Source organism: Diospyros lotus, chromosome 1 (assembly GCF_014633365.1).
Source record: "Diospyros lotus cultivar Yz01 chromosome 1, ASM1463336v1, whole genome shotgun sequence".
Classification (NCBI taxonomy): domain Eukaryota; kingdom Viridiplantae; phylum Streptophyta; class Magnoliopsida; order Ericales; family Ebenaceae; genus Diospyros; species Diospyros lotus.
Window position 1 is genome coordinate 41,658,640 of NC_068338.1, and position 13,527 is coordinate 41,672,166.

Consider the following 13,527-nt stretch of genomic DNA (forward strand, 5'->3'; position numbering starts at 1 on the left):
CTCTTACATGTTGCACTACAAGCAACTTCAACTAGAATAGACAAACTTCACAATATATTTTTGGAGCCCTTATTTCCCTGCCTTTCATGCCGGCCCCGTCTGACTTTCCCCAGCACCTGCTTGCCGTGGGGGTGGCTGTGCAAGAACGGGTAATTGCTCTGAACCAGGCTCTCAATTTTCCGGCGAAGAGCTCCCTACATTTTCCGAGATGATCAACGAAACAAATTGATCATCATAATAATAATAAAGTTTATACAAGCTTTAAATAAAGGTTCAATGCCTCAAGACCTAATCCTAGATCTCCGCTCTTCTCTTTTGATTTGTAATTAGGTTGATCTGGGTAAATTTTCTATCAATCTAAATTGAAAGTGAAAACTAAAAGCTCTGTCAAACAACTCAAGTTATGGGTTGGTATTGGTAAGGAAGATGGAAGGAAAAAACACAGAGATAAGGAAGTGGGCTGGTATTGGTAAGGAAGATGGATGGAAAAAACACATAGATAAGGAAGTAGGCTTAAGATCAAACCTTGGACACAGCATAAGCAGATTGAGCCACATAGTTGCCGTGGGGATCCTGAAAAACTGCCAAGGCATTTGGGTAATCAATGATCTCTTCAATAATTTGTGTCACCTGATCTTCCTCAAGCTCCTTCAAGCATTTCTCCACCACATTGCTGCCATATTTGTCCGTGGAGAGAGCCACAAAACTCCCCCAAAGCCTTGCCAATAGATTTGCATTAATATCTGGTTCCTTTAGTTGCAGTATGTGTTGGACAACATAGTTTCTGCAAAACAGAGAAGGGAAAAAAGAAAGAGGATAAATATATAGCTAATTGAAGGCAGGAAATAATAGGTAAAAGGACACAGTTTAGAATGACCAACCCATAAGGATTTGCTGAAAGAGTAAGTGCATTAGCAGTTAATTCAGCCATGAGATAGTCCATAACCTCTCCCTCTGCTGGCAAACACTTTTGCAGTAGGCAACACCCATTCTTATCCATCGCAATCTCAACACAGTTATGGGCGATCACGTTTAGAAGTTGCTGCACAACAAATTAATTAACGCCTATTGTTAGAAACCAGGACATAAATCTGATGTTGAAATCTTATCAAACTTTTTAAATTTCAAAAATACTTTTGAACATCTCTGAAATATTAAGTTTGCAAAATTAAATTGCTATTTTAACTAATCTAGGAGCATCATCACCATTCACCAAGGAGGTAGCTTAGTTGGTAAAGTTGAACCGGTTTGCTTAAGGAGGTCATGTTTAAGTCTATTGGGCAACTTCCGTACGCCTTCTTTGGCCTAACCATACAAACTACAAATTTAATCGGATGTGAGCATGTGATACTATCAAGTCAGTCTCAGGAAGAGGCTTTACTTTGAAATGATAAGACTCTCAAACTGAAAGTAAACATGCAAATATACACTATCCAAGGCAACCGATGTTTTTCTCAAGGAGCAATCAAAGACTTACACTATGTTGGTTTCATACCCTTCAAGTTTTTTTTCTCTTTTTACACACCCCACCCCCCTAAAAAAAAAAAAAAAACCCTAATCGATCCAGGAGCTTCATTTACAATTCCAAAATCTCAATATTGCAAGTTATATATTCATATGTTCTGTGTGTGTATATATATATATATATATAGCGGAAGAGATGCAAGCATATAATGTGTGAGGACTCAAGTAGGGTATATCACCTGCTTGTGTTCATCAGGGAAGGATTTCAAGCATTGTTCAATGACGTGATGACCGTGGAGGGTCATGCACAATTGCTCTGTAATCTCCAGCAGACCCCGCATTACTATTAACATTTGCTCCTGGGTGGTCAGCCGCTGCAGTAGTACCTGCATTGCATTTGATCTGCAAAAACGTAGCCATAACATTATCCTATGCTCTGCCTTAGGATTAGTAGCATGAATTTTATCTGATTATCTCTACCATTTATCACTGTTTTTTTTTTATTTTTGGGTTTCCTAATCCCTTCTGTTACAATTTCTTTTTTTCTATTTCATTCACTTACCTTACAAGTACTTTTATATTTTGTCTCCATGCATATTGCATTTTCAAATCAGTTTAGTCGTAACTCTGTCTTATAATTTTTTTTTTTTTTTGATTAAAGAGCCACTTTAACTTTATTATACGTAATATTTAATTTCTTTTCTATTTTTTATATGATTTACACACAATACAACCTTTTCATTTCAATTACATACTTTTAATTAACTATCTAACATTAATTCTTTTAAGATTCTATAAAACTACTTGCTTTCCAATTTTAAAGGAATTAATATCTCTTGATGGTATAAAATATTGAACACACTCTTCCATCTATCTTAAGCATCTCGCCTAATTATAGAAGTAACGTCCTCCATAACCAATTGCTATATATATATATATATCAACTATATAGGTGTATATATAAATATATATATGTATATAGGTGCATACCCATGTGAATCTTTGCAGATTTCAAAGAGGTAACCCTTGTGGCTGAACACGACGAGAAGCATCTGCGTGATATGCTCCGGCGTGGAAACCTGAAACAGCTTCCGGACGACCTGTTTTCCAAACGGCTCCACCATTAACTCTCGAACATGGCCTTTGAGCTCCGTGAAAATCATATCTATTTCCTCTTCCTTCCCTTCCCCAAGCCTCTCCTCCAAGTACTTGCTTCCCCGCCGATCGTTCGCCAGAAAATACATCATCTTTCCCCAGCAATCTTCCAATTTGATCTCCAATCTTGATCTCCTCATCGCTTGAAAGCTGTTTTCCGGCCCTAACCGGTTCCTGTTTGAATGCACTGGAGCTTGATAACCGCCAATGATGCCGTAGGCGGATTGAGACCGGTTTTGGTACATGAAAGATTGGGTTGTTCCCGTGTTAAAACTCATTGAGGAAACAGGTCCTCGCCGCCCTCCATTGCTGTGCAGATAATTATCAGTCCCAGTAGTGAAAGATGGTTGCCATAAATTTCCCCAATTCTGTGCCATTGCTGCAGATTGAACTCTCAAACTACGCGAAAAAGCATTGATCTCATAGTGATGATCATCAGATATGGAGAGAGAGCCCGTGCCAAGCGAGTATCCAATCAGCGAGTTGTTTTGACGAACAGGACTGCGACGTCCGGATCCTATGGAGGAAGGAGAAGAAGAAGAAGAAGAAGGAGAGTGAAGAGATGGAGTTATTAAATTGAAGCGACGGAACTCACCTTCGAGAACAGACATACTGAGAAGATCATAGCCAAAAGGAGTATTAGGGTTTGCATGGAGAGTGTTATTCGGAAAAGGGGCGGCTGGCAAACATGGTAACGTGTTAATAAGGTTGTTCTCCGACGAAGAATATCTCGCCGGAGAAGGAAGTTGGTTTTGCGGGAACGGAGAAGTTGCAAGAAGCTCAAGCAAGAAAGTATCGTCTTCTGGTCTCTCCATTGCAGTTGTAACGATCAATTGAATTGAATGAAGAGAAACGATCAATTGAATTGAATGAAGAGAAAACCAAGAAAACCAAAAGGGTTCTTAATTTCTCAGAGAGACGGAGAGGGGAAGGGTTAATGGCGGGAAGAGGCGAGAGAGAGAGAGAGAGAGAGAGAGAGAGTTCGCGTACGTGGAATTAAATTAGAAATTATTATTGTTTTTGGTAAGTAAATTAGAAAATTATAACTAGGCGCGCGGATGGAATGCAAGTCCATGGTAAGTTTTGGAAACGTGCGTTACATATATAATTAAGCAATTGTATTAAATATTTTCATTAAGTCCAGTTATTAAATTTACTGAGTAATTTATGTATACCCTTTTTAAAAGATTAATATTCTCATATATCTATCTATCTCTAGCTAGCTAGCTATGTGTATCATTCTGCTATATTAAATATATAATATGTTTTCCTTTCGATAACTGTACTCAGCTTAATTGCTTGCTTTCCCTTTTAAACACACACAGCTAGTAGTACTCATCATCCTTCTGGTACGTACCAACAAGATTCTATCTTATTTTGATTTTCATGAATGAATTGTACCAACAGAATTATTACATATTGTATTATATTTGAGATTTTATCAATTCTTTTCCTTTTTCAAATTTAAAATGTCTTTTCATTTATAATATTGGAATATTTAAATTTTATTATTCGTTTCATATGTTACATATTCATTAGGGCAAAAGTCAAATAATCCACTTTAGTATTAATTACCCCTATATATAGTTTAAGAAATAATAAATAAATTATTATACTTTTAAACTCAAAATTAATTTGATTGTTATATTTTTTAAATCACTAAATAAGACATCATACTTTCACAACAAATGTCATGCCGGTCGATTTTTTAACATTATTTAATGATATTTTATTCTATTAACAATGTCAACTCTATTTCCAATTAAAAATAATATGGTTCACTTATAAAAGTTAATATTAATTATAAAAATAACAAAAATTAATTAAAAAATCATAATTTTACATAGAGAGAATTTTAACTAGTCATGTTATTGGTAACAAAATTATAAAATGACATTAAAAACAACAATTATTAAGTTTGTATCGTATAGTGTATGTTGTTTTATTTATTTAGGTAATGTTTGTTAAAATGAGTAAAATAAGATTTTATTAAAATAATTTATCTATAAATTCAAGAAAAGTTATCGGAGAGAAAATGAATAAATTTATATTAAAAATTCAAAATAATAAGTTATGTGACTTCCTTCTAAAAAATTTAACAAACATAAGGAAAAATATTTTTGTTCGGAATACTTTTCACATCTCACATTTTTCGGTCTATATCTTGGTTAACAAATGCTGCCTTACTGAAAAAATGTAAATTGCTTTCTATATATATTAATATGTAAAATGGTTTACAACAATATCAAATAATTAATCAATTTATAAATTACCCGATAAAATTATTTTCAAATAAACATATTCTAACAAAAAAAGATATATAACTTGCAATATAAAAAATCGTGTCTACTTTACTTAGCAATTAACTTTATATCTTTTATGTTTTAATATTATTTTTTTTGTAATATGAAAATTAGTTATTTTAATATAAAAAAGAGTAGATAATTAAATATAATATATAGATAAAAGTGATTAGTGGGTAAGGATTTACATCTCATCACAAACCTATAAAATCTTACATTTATCTGTACAATTCAATTTTAAATTTTAAAATTGAAAATCGAATAATTTAAATTTTGATTATTTCAAATTAAAAGTTTTATAAGATATATTTGGATAAATTAAAAGTTTAGATGAAGGTATTTTGAATATCTGTTATCTGAAATTTTGAATTTAAAATGTTTGCATTTTAAATTTTATGATCTGAAATGAAATTATTTAAAATTTAAGGCTGCGTTCTCTTTGCTTTTCAAATTTCAGTTTTGAGTTTTGAATTCATTTTCAGTTTTCTGTTTTGATAATCTATTTTTAGAAAATTGAAAACGCATTCTCTTTATCATTTTGAAAAACTATTTTTCAAAATAGAAAATTAGAAAACGCGTTCTCTTTGAAATTTTGAAAATATTTTTTTAATGATATTTTATTCAATAAATTTGATTATTAAGTAAATTATAAATATTTAATGTTAATATATTATTAAAAAAATATATACATTTTAAAGTTAATGAATTTTGTAATATTTTTTTTCATTACAATAATAAAATATGAATAAATAAATAAATAGATGTATTTTGAGTTTAGAGTTTGTTTTGAATGAAAACACTCAAAACAACTTTTTGTTGTTTTGAGTTTTCTTTACAATTTTTTTTTTGTTTTCAAAAATGCATTTTTAAAAACAGCAAAGAGAACACGTTTTCATTATTTTAGAAAATTGAAAATTAAAAATGACTTGAAAACAGCAAAGAGAACGCAACCTAAGTGTTTTGATAACTATTATTATGCAATAATATATATATATATATGTATACATGTATATAATAATAAGTATATGTACATACATGTATATATACGTATGAATAACACACAAATATACTCTAATGTTTTTAAATATGTAAACATATATACTGTACGCGTGTATAGATATTATGCGTATTTATGTGGATACCTGTGCTTATATATTATATATATGTAAATATTTTAATAAATGCATAGATAAGTATTTGTTAGTAATAAATGAGAATAAAATATTTTAATTCAAATGACATTTCTGGTGGAATTATTTGAAATTCTCCTTTTCTTTTTTAAATTTAAATTCATGATGATTTGGATTAAGTTTATTTTTTTTAAAAAAATAGTACTCAAATATTGAATTTAAAATTTAAAATCTCAAATATAGGGTCAAATGTAAAAATATATTTAGTAATTATTTAGGAATATAGTAACATCATTCTGATATCTATTGCCAACCAATCTCAATCTAGTGGGGATCTATCGACGAGTGGAAGGTGAAGCAGAGGGGGACGAACAATGAGTGCGTTAAACAGTTTAAAGAGAATTATTATTAATAATTAGGAGGAAATTAAGAGAGTGATGGTGGTAGCTAGAACTAATTAATAGATCGGCTAGAAAAGTATTTCTAATTAAAATTAAAATTTATAGAAATTGACTAGTTGACTCGGTCGGTCAACTGTCATTAGTCAACTAATACTCCGCAAAAAAGAAATTAAAAGACATTTTATACATGCATAATATATCTTAACAATTAATATGGAAATCCAATGAACATAGGATATGATCCACAGCGTATATGGCAGCACAAAGCAAGCCATACACGAATCTATTCTTATTTAAAAACACTTGAAATCTCTCTCTCTCTCTCTCTCTCCACAGCCAAATCTGTTTCTTATTCAAAAAACACTTGAAATCTCTCTCTCTCTCTCTCTCTCCACACACACACACTAATTACCCACGAGAACATACATTAATTAATTGGTAATAAATTAATAAAGAAAGAAGAAATTAAATTAGGGGCACTTGGGCTTGCCCTTGGAATTTCGCATGTCGCGGTAGCAAGGGCACTGGTGCTTGTTGCCGTAAGTGCCAGACGGCACGCACTTGCACTGCGCGCAGCATATCCCGCAGTACTTCAAGCACCTCTCTTTCTGCCCAGCCTTCCTGCACCTTGCCTTGCACTTGGATGCACAAAACACTGCAAATTAAAATTAACCACCCCACATGAATCCGAACAAAACACACATTTATAGGAAATAACTGAAAATATTCCAAGTCAAGAGCCATCAAAAAGAGAAACTGAGGCGTTTAATTAATTAAGTTACATGACTTGGCCATGGTGGGTTCGAAGAAGGAGGAGAAGAGCAGAAGAGCAAGCAGCAGCAGAGCTGGAAAGAAGAGCTTCTTCATCTTCAACTAGGGTAGGCTGGCTGTGCAGTGAGAGGCATAAGGCTCCTATATATACGGGCATTTATAGAAGGCTGGGCCTGGCTCTGACTCCGGCACATGAATACACATGAAATTGTGTCTCTGCAAGCTTCATCACGGAACGGTGAATGTGGGGGTGGGGACTAGCAGGTGCAGGAGCACAGCTGTCCACTGCCCGGATTTTGCATCGTATTCAATCATTTATTTATTTATTTTTTAAACTCGCAACTGCTAAAGAAATTTATGGTGTATGTGTAGTGTAGTAACTAACAAATCACGTCCACTTAAAAAATGTGCAAAAAATTTTGAACCTCACTGCCTAATAAAACTACTACTACTTTAGCTCTTTGCCATTAAATCAACAGTAAAATTAACGATGCTCGTTCATTGACTCCATCACTAAGCTGGTTAGGTTTGGGTTTGGGCTTGGGAGAGCAGATGGACGATGCAGAGAGGACAAATGACAGCTGTGGCTATGGGATGCGATGGCCCATCACGTGGCATGTGTCAAGAGCATTGAGTTCTTACAGAAACAAGGTATTAGGATATTTTACGGGTTGAATTTTTAGCATTTTTGTAATTTTAATTAAAAGTTTTAATTTTAGCAATAAGATTTTAATTTAATTAATTGCTTGCAATTTTATTCACGACTCAGATCCGATTCGCCGACGTCCAAGACTTAGTGATGTGGCATGTTACATGACATTTTAAAATATTTTGAATAGGTCCCACATGCAGATATATAAAAAAAAAATGATATTAGCACGAAAAATTTAAACCTTTTTGTGTTTTTATCTAAAAATTTTAATTTTGACAATAAGGTTTTGATTTGATCAATTGGTTGTAATTTTATCCACAATCTGGATCCAATTTTTTGGTGTTCAAAACCCGCTGAAATGACATGCCACTTGACATTTTAAAACATTTTGAATGGGTCCTACATACACATGTAAAAAAAATAAAAAACTAAAATATTTAAATATATGTTATATATACATGTGTGTATGTGTGTGTCTTATAGATATATTTACAAATAAAGGTAGGCAGAGGACGGAGATGATGACAGTCGACGATACTGGGTTGGAGACAACGACTGATCTAGAAACTGGAGGTGGCAATGGAGGTTGATCTGGAAGAAGGCCAAATTTGGAAGCTTCATGACCAATCGTTGACATTGATGAGGTTGGCATAAGCGACCAAGGGCGAGGTAGCCAAAAAATGACATCATCAATTGGTAAGAGCAGAGGGTCGTCGATCATTTTCTATGAGGTGGCTTTGAGCAAGAGGAAGCCCAGATCGGTGGTCAATCCAGTTGGTGTTATTTTTTTCATTACTTATCCTCAATATATATTATTATTCTTTAGGCTTTTGGGGTACTACAATCACGATGAGCAAGAGCAAACCTAGATCGATCATCACATTCAACTTCTAGATCAATCGTTACCATTGCCGTCATAATCGTCGCCATCACCATCCTCATTCAACGTCGTCCCTATTCTCTGCATGCTTCCTTCTCTCTGTGCATATATATATATGTTATATATATATATATATATTTAATATTATTTTTTTACACGTGCATGTGGGGCCCACTCAAAATGTTTTAAAATGTCAGATGACATGCCACGTTAGCAAGTTTTGGAAGCCTACAAATTGGATCAGAGTTATGGATAAAATTGTAACTAATTGATCAAATCGGAATCTTATTATTAAAATTAAAATTTTTAGATAAAATTGTAAAAACATAAAAAATATTTAAAATTTTCATACTAGGCCTAAAAATAATTATATTACTTGAGAAGTAATTGAATATGGTATGGGTATATAAACATTAAAGAAGAAAAGGCAATAGCTTGGATGGCCTCTCAAGATCCCTCCTGGTTCCTAGAAGTTATGCTCTAAATCATATATTTTATATATTATGTGGTTATGCAATTAGCCACCGTATGTTGACACAAAGAATTAATAATAATGCCCTCGGGTTATAGGACGTCAGGCGGTTGGACAAGTAATATGTTGGGTTTGTATTAGTGGATTGTGAGTTCGATTTTTAAGCTGCATAGTAAGATAAAGTCTCACATCTACTATTTATCTCATATGTCAAAATCAAAGGCACAAGCGACAAAGATTGTGTTAGGACGAGCATCTCAATAATCAATAATAGCATTTGTCATCCATGATTTCTTAAAAAATAATTAGGGAAACTCTATTTACAACCACCTATTTTGCTATTCGCAACCACTAAAAATTCATCTTTTCCCTTTTATCCTTTGCAGTTACATTAATAATTCTTTACAACCAAAGTTTTCTAAAAATACTCTCGCGTATCACCATCACACATAGCCACAGCTATCCACGCAAAGTCATCCCTGAACACATCCTCAAACCACAACTAGAATCACCGGCTGGTGTTTGCCGACTAGCTAAATGGGTATGGGTATGGGCGTGGGCGTGAGTTGTCTTTGCAAAATTAGAGACGACATCACAGCTGCGATCATCACAGTAGATACACACACGTATATACATACACACAGATGGGCATGGCGGCCATACTCGCCGACGGTGTAATGTCCCGCATTTTGTAAATTTCAGTTTGAATTTTTCTTGTGAATTTATGGGTTATTAATAATTGATGGACTTGAGAAACAATTAATTTTGGGATTTAGATAATTTATTGGGTATTTGAGGAATTTAAGGAATATTAAGTATATATTGATTTATGAGAAAAATAAATTGGAGAATGTTTTTTTTAAAAATTTGGACATAAATGGAATAATGGAAACTAGAGCAAAAATCATCTTAAGTATAAAATAGGCGCAATATAAAGTAATGGAGCTGGCTAGAGCAAGCGGTCGAGTGTTCGCATGTGCAGGTTGGAGGTGGGGGATCAAACCTTGGCAGGAGCAACAGACCTTGGCAGGAGCAACGAAAAAGCTGTGATTTTTATTCCCAACAAACAGGCGTCGTTTCGAGGCACCCATGAGCGTAGGCGCCTTGCCACGCGCACGCCATGAGTGCGACCAGTCGGTCGCGCGACCCTCCTAGCCGTGCCACATGGCAGTCGCTGGGCTGCCCTTTTGCCTTGTCCCCCACAGTTAGAGATGGCAAACGGGCTGGGTCGTCTCACCACCAAGTGGCCCGCGGGCCGGGCCAAATCGGCCCGCTTAAAAACGGGCCGGCAGATTGCTGGCCCTAGCCCGGCCCTACATGGGCCCGCGGGCCAGCCCAGCCTGCCCAGAGACTGAGAGCGAGAGGCGCGGGCGACAGAGGGCGAGGGCGAGGGCGAGACAGAGGGTGAGGGCGAGGGCCAGGGCCAGGGCGAGACAGAATGCGAGGTGAGGGCGAGGGCGAGACAGAGGGTGAGCGAGGGCGGCAACCGACGAGCGAGGGCGACAGAGGGTGAGGGCGAGGGGTGTTTAGGGGGAGGGTTGTGTGGTCGATTAGCGGGCCAAGTGGGTCGGGCCAAATCGGCCCGGCCTTAAATGGGCCAGCAAAATGCTGGCCTTAGCCTGGTGCCGGGCCGGGCCTGGCCCCAACGGGCCAGCCCGTCGGGCCAAGCCCATTTTGCCATCTCTACCCACAGCCATATCCTTTCTCAATTTTTAATGCAAAAGTCATTGAAATTGAAAAGAATATAATAATAATGTAGCAGCAAATGGGCTACCAAATGATGCCCTCTGAAATGAATAAATTAAGTGAAGGCACATTGAAGTTGGGTATAAATATAAGCAATGGCAGAGACAAAGTGAAGGCAATCAGAGAAGTAAAGGCAGAAATGGGGTATAAGGGATTCATCGGGTTAAGGTAAATAATTTGCTTAAAATAGTTAATTAGTAAGTCACCTAATTTAGTAGATGATGTTTAAATTAGTTAATTTAGAGAATTAGTTAATTAATGAATTAGTTAATTTAATAGATTCGACAACAAAGTGAGTTTAGTCTATGGCTTGTTAAATTAGTTACTTGATCATACGTTATAAATATTTTGTTAAGGGATTTTGGGTGCGTTGATGGTAAGTCTAACAAATCACTAGGTGACACGTATTTCGAGATAAGGGTTTAATATGCTCTGTGTATAAATTACTTTTGTTATGTCTTGCATAAGATGTTGAGGGAGTGTCTAGTCATGGGACAGTGAATTTTTAACTGTGGGAGTCTCAAGATAGGGTCTTGGAGAAATCACTAGGGGCTATCTAGAGCTTGAGATAGGTACGGTGGACGGACTTGCATGCATGTTAGATTTCATATTTATCTATGATGTCATGCTTAATAATTTACTACATTGCATATTATATTTATTAAGTCCCAGGACTCGCTCATTCATTCTCACTAACCACACAGATAGCTTGGGGTCTGGTAAGGGAAAAACGGTTATGTCGATGAGCAGCTGGATGATGAGAGTGACAATCCATGATGAGAATGTGGGTCTAGTAACTTATAATTGTTTTGTTTAATGGTTATATCGAATGTCGTTTGTTCTTGTCGGTTGAACTTGTTTCTTTTGTAATAATGAACACTTTGTGTGAGTGAGTTATAATATACCTAAATTGCAACTTATTAATCTACTTATGAGGCATAACTCAAATTCGAGACTCGAGTGTTCTTTCGCTACTTATGAGTCTTAGACCTCAAGTTTTCGATGGTCGGAGGCAGTGAAGCCTTGACCGCACCCAAGGTGCCTATATCATTTTATTAGGGCATAGTTGGCCTCTAGAGTAGGACCTTTTGATGTAACCTTAGGTTACGGTGACACCCGATAGTGGGGACAAGACGTCACAAGCGGTACCCTATTCATGGCCCCCCGAACCCCAAGGTTTGGGGCGCCTTGAAATGTCCCAAACCCTGGGGTTTGGGGCCTTTGGAAGCGCCCTTAAACCCCAAGGTTCGAGGTATTTTTTCGGGTGAAATGAGATGTAGGCAGTCGCTGCTGGCGGGTATGGCCACCGCCAATTGTGTGCGTGTGTTTATGTATATATATATGTATGTGTGCGTGTACATATATGTATATGTGTGTGTGTGTCTACGTGTATATATATATGTGTATATTTGCCTGTGTATATATATATATATATGTGTGTGTGTGTTTGATTGTGCATTTTCATTCATTTTTTTTTATTTTTTTGGTCTTCGCCCCATCATGAATGGGCAATCACATATGATGGCTGACGACCAGCTTATTGAGAGAGAAAGTAGTTGCAATAAGGAGGGTAAAAATGAATTTTCAAATAAGAATATTTCAAGTATATTAAAAAAGATGGCTATAAAAAATGAGTGATTGCAAATATAATTTCTCAAATAATTAATAATTTGAATTCGCTAATTATATTTTTATTATCTTTTTGTGCAAAAATATTGTTAGAATGATGTAAGTTATAAGTTGTAACAGATATATTTTGCAATTATATATGAATTAATTTATAAGTATATTTATTTTTAATATGTAATAATCAAGGAATGATGTTACTCGTGTTTTTTATTTGATTGAAAACGTTGTCGCTTGAGACTGCAAAAAAGAAAATAGTTAAATGGTGCAGGGAGATCCCCGGATAAACACTCTGATATTTAAGTTAAATATTAAAAATAATGAAAGTTATATTGAAATCAATATTAGAGACGTACATTTTTTGAAATAAGTATCTACTTATTTATAGAGAGATATAAAATAATTTGAAGTAGTCCAAGATTAACATTCTTATAAATAACATTTATTTTGATTTTTTCTAACTTTGCTAGGATTAGAATTCTTAGATTTTGGAACCCGTTAGGATTAGAATTTTTATGGATGATATCTATCTTGACTTTTCCTAATTTTGTTAGAATCCTAATTCTTTTGAACAACGAGAATCTTTTATAAATAACGTTTATTTTCTTGAAAAAAAATTTATATGTCAAAATTATCTAATTTGAGTATTACATGGGGCTCTCGGGGATATTTTCACCTTTTAGGTCAAAAAGTTATTTTGTGCTTTTGAGTTTTTTTTTTGTTTTAATAAATTTTCACTTATGTCACAATAATTTTTATTTTTAATATGTAATAATCAAGGAATGATGTTGTTATTCGAGTTTTTTATTTTCATTTTTTGCAAGTTTTTGTCATTGAAATAACATTAATTTATTTTTTACATTTAAAAAAAAAATCATCCGAAGCAGGCCTAAAAACTCAAAAGAATTGTGGCTCTACTCAAGGAGT

General features: G+C 34.7%; 2 protein-coding genes across 2 annotated transcripts; both read right to left on the minus strand.

The window, feature by feature from the left end:
- Positions 1 to 47: 47 nt before the first annotated feature.
- Positions 48 to 3,434, minus strand: LOC127793758 (pumilio homolog 15-like). The gene is made up of 5 exons (XM_052324467.1): positions 2,455 to 3,434; positions 1,704 to 1,866; positions 882 to 1,042; positions 526 to 784; positions 48 to 194 (listed from the first exon to the last, which is right to left on the minus strand). The coding sequence occupies exons 1-5, from the start codon at positions 3,432 to 3,434 to the stop codon at positions 48 to 50; spliced, it is 1,710 nt and encodes a 569-aa protein (XP_052180427.1).
- A 3,180-nt stretch (positions 3,435 to 6,614) lies between these two features.
- LOC127812924 (peamaclein) lies at positions 6,615 to 7,395 on the minus strand. The gene is made up of 2 exons (XM_052353516.1): positions 7,236 to 7,395; positions 6,615 to 7,108 (listed from the first exon to the last, which is right to left on the minus strand). The coding sequence occupies exons 1-2, from the start codon at positions 7,318 to 7,320 to the stop codon at positions 6,924 to 6,926; spliced, it is 270 nt and encodes an 89-aa protein (XP_052209476.1). The 5' UTR covers positions 7,321 to 7,395; the 3' UTR covers positions 6,615 to 6,923.
- Between the last annotated feature and the right edge of the window lie 6,132 nt (positions 7,396 to 13,527).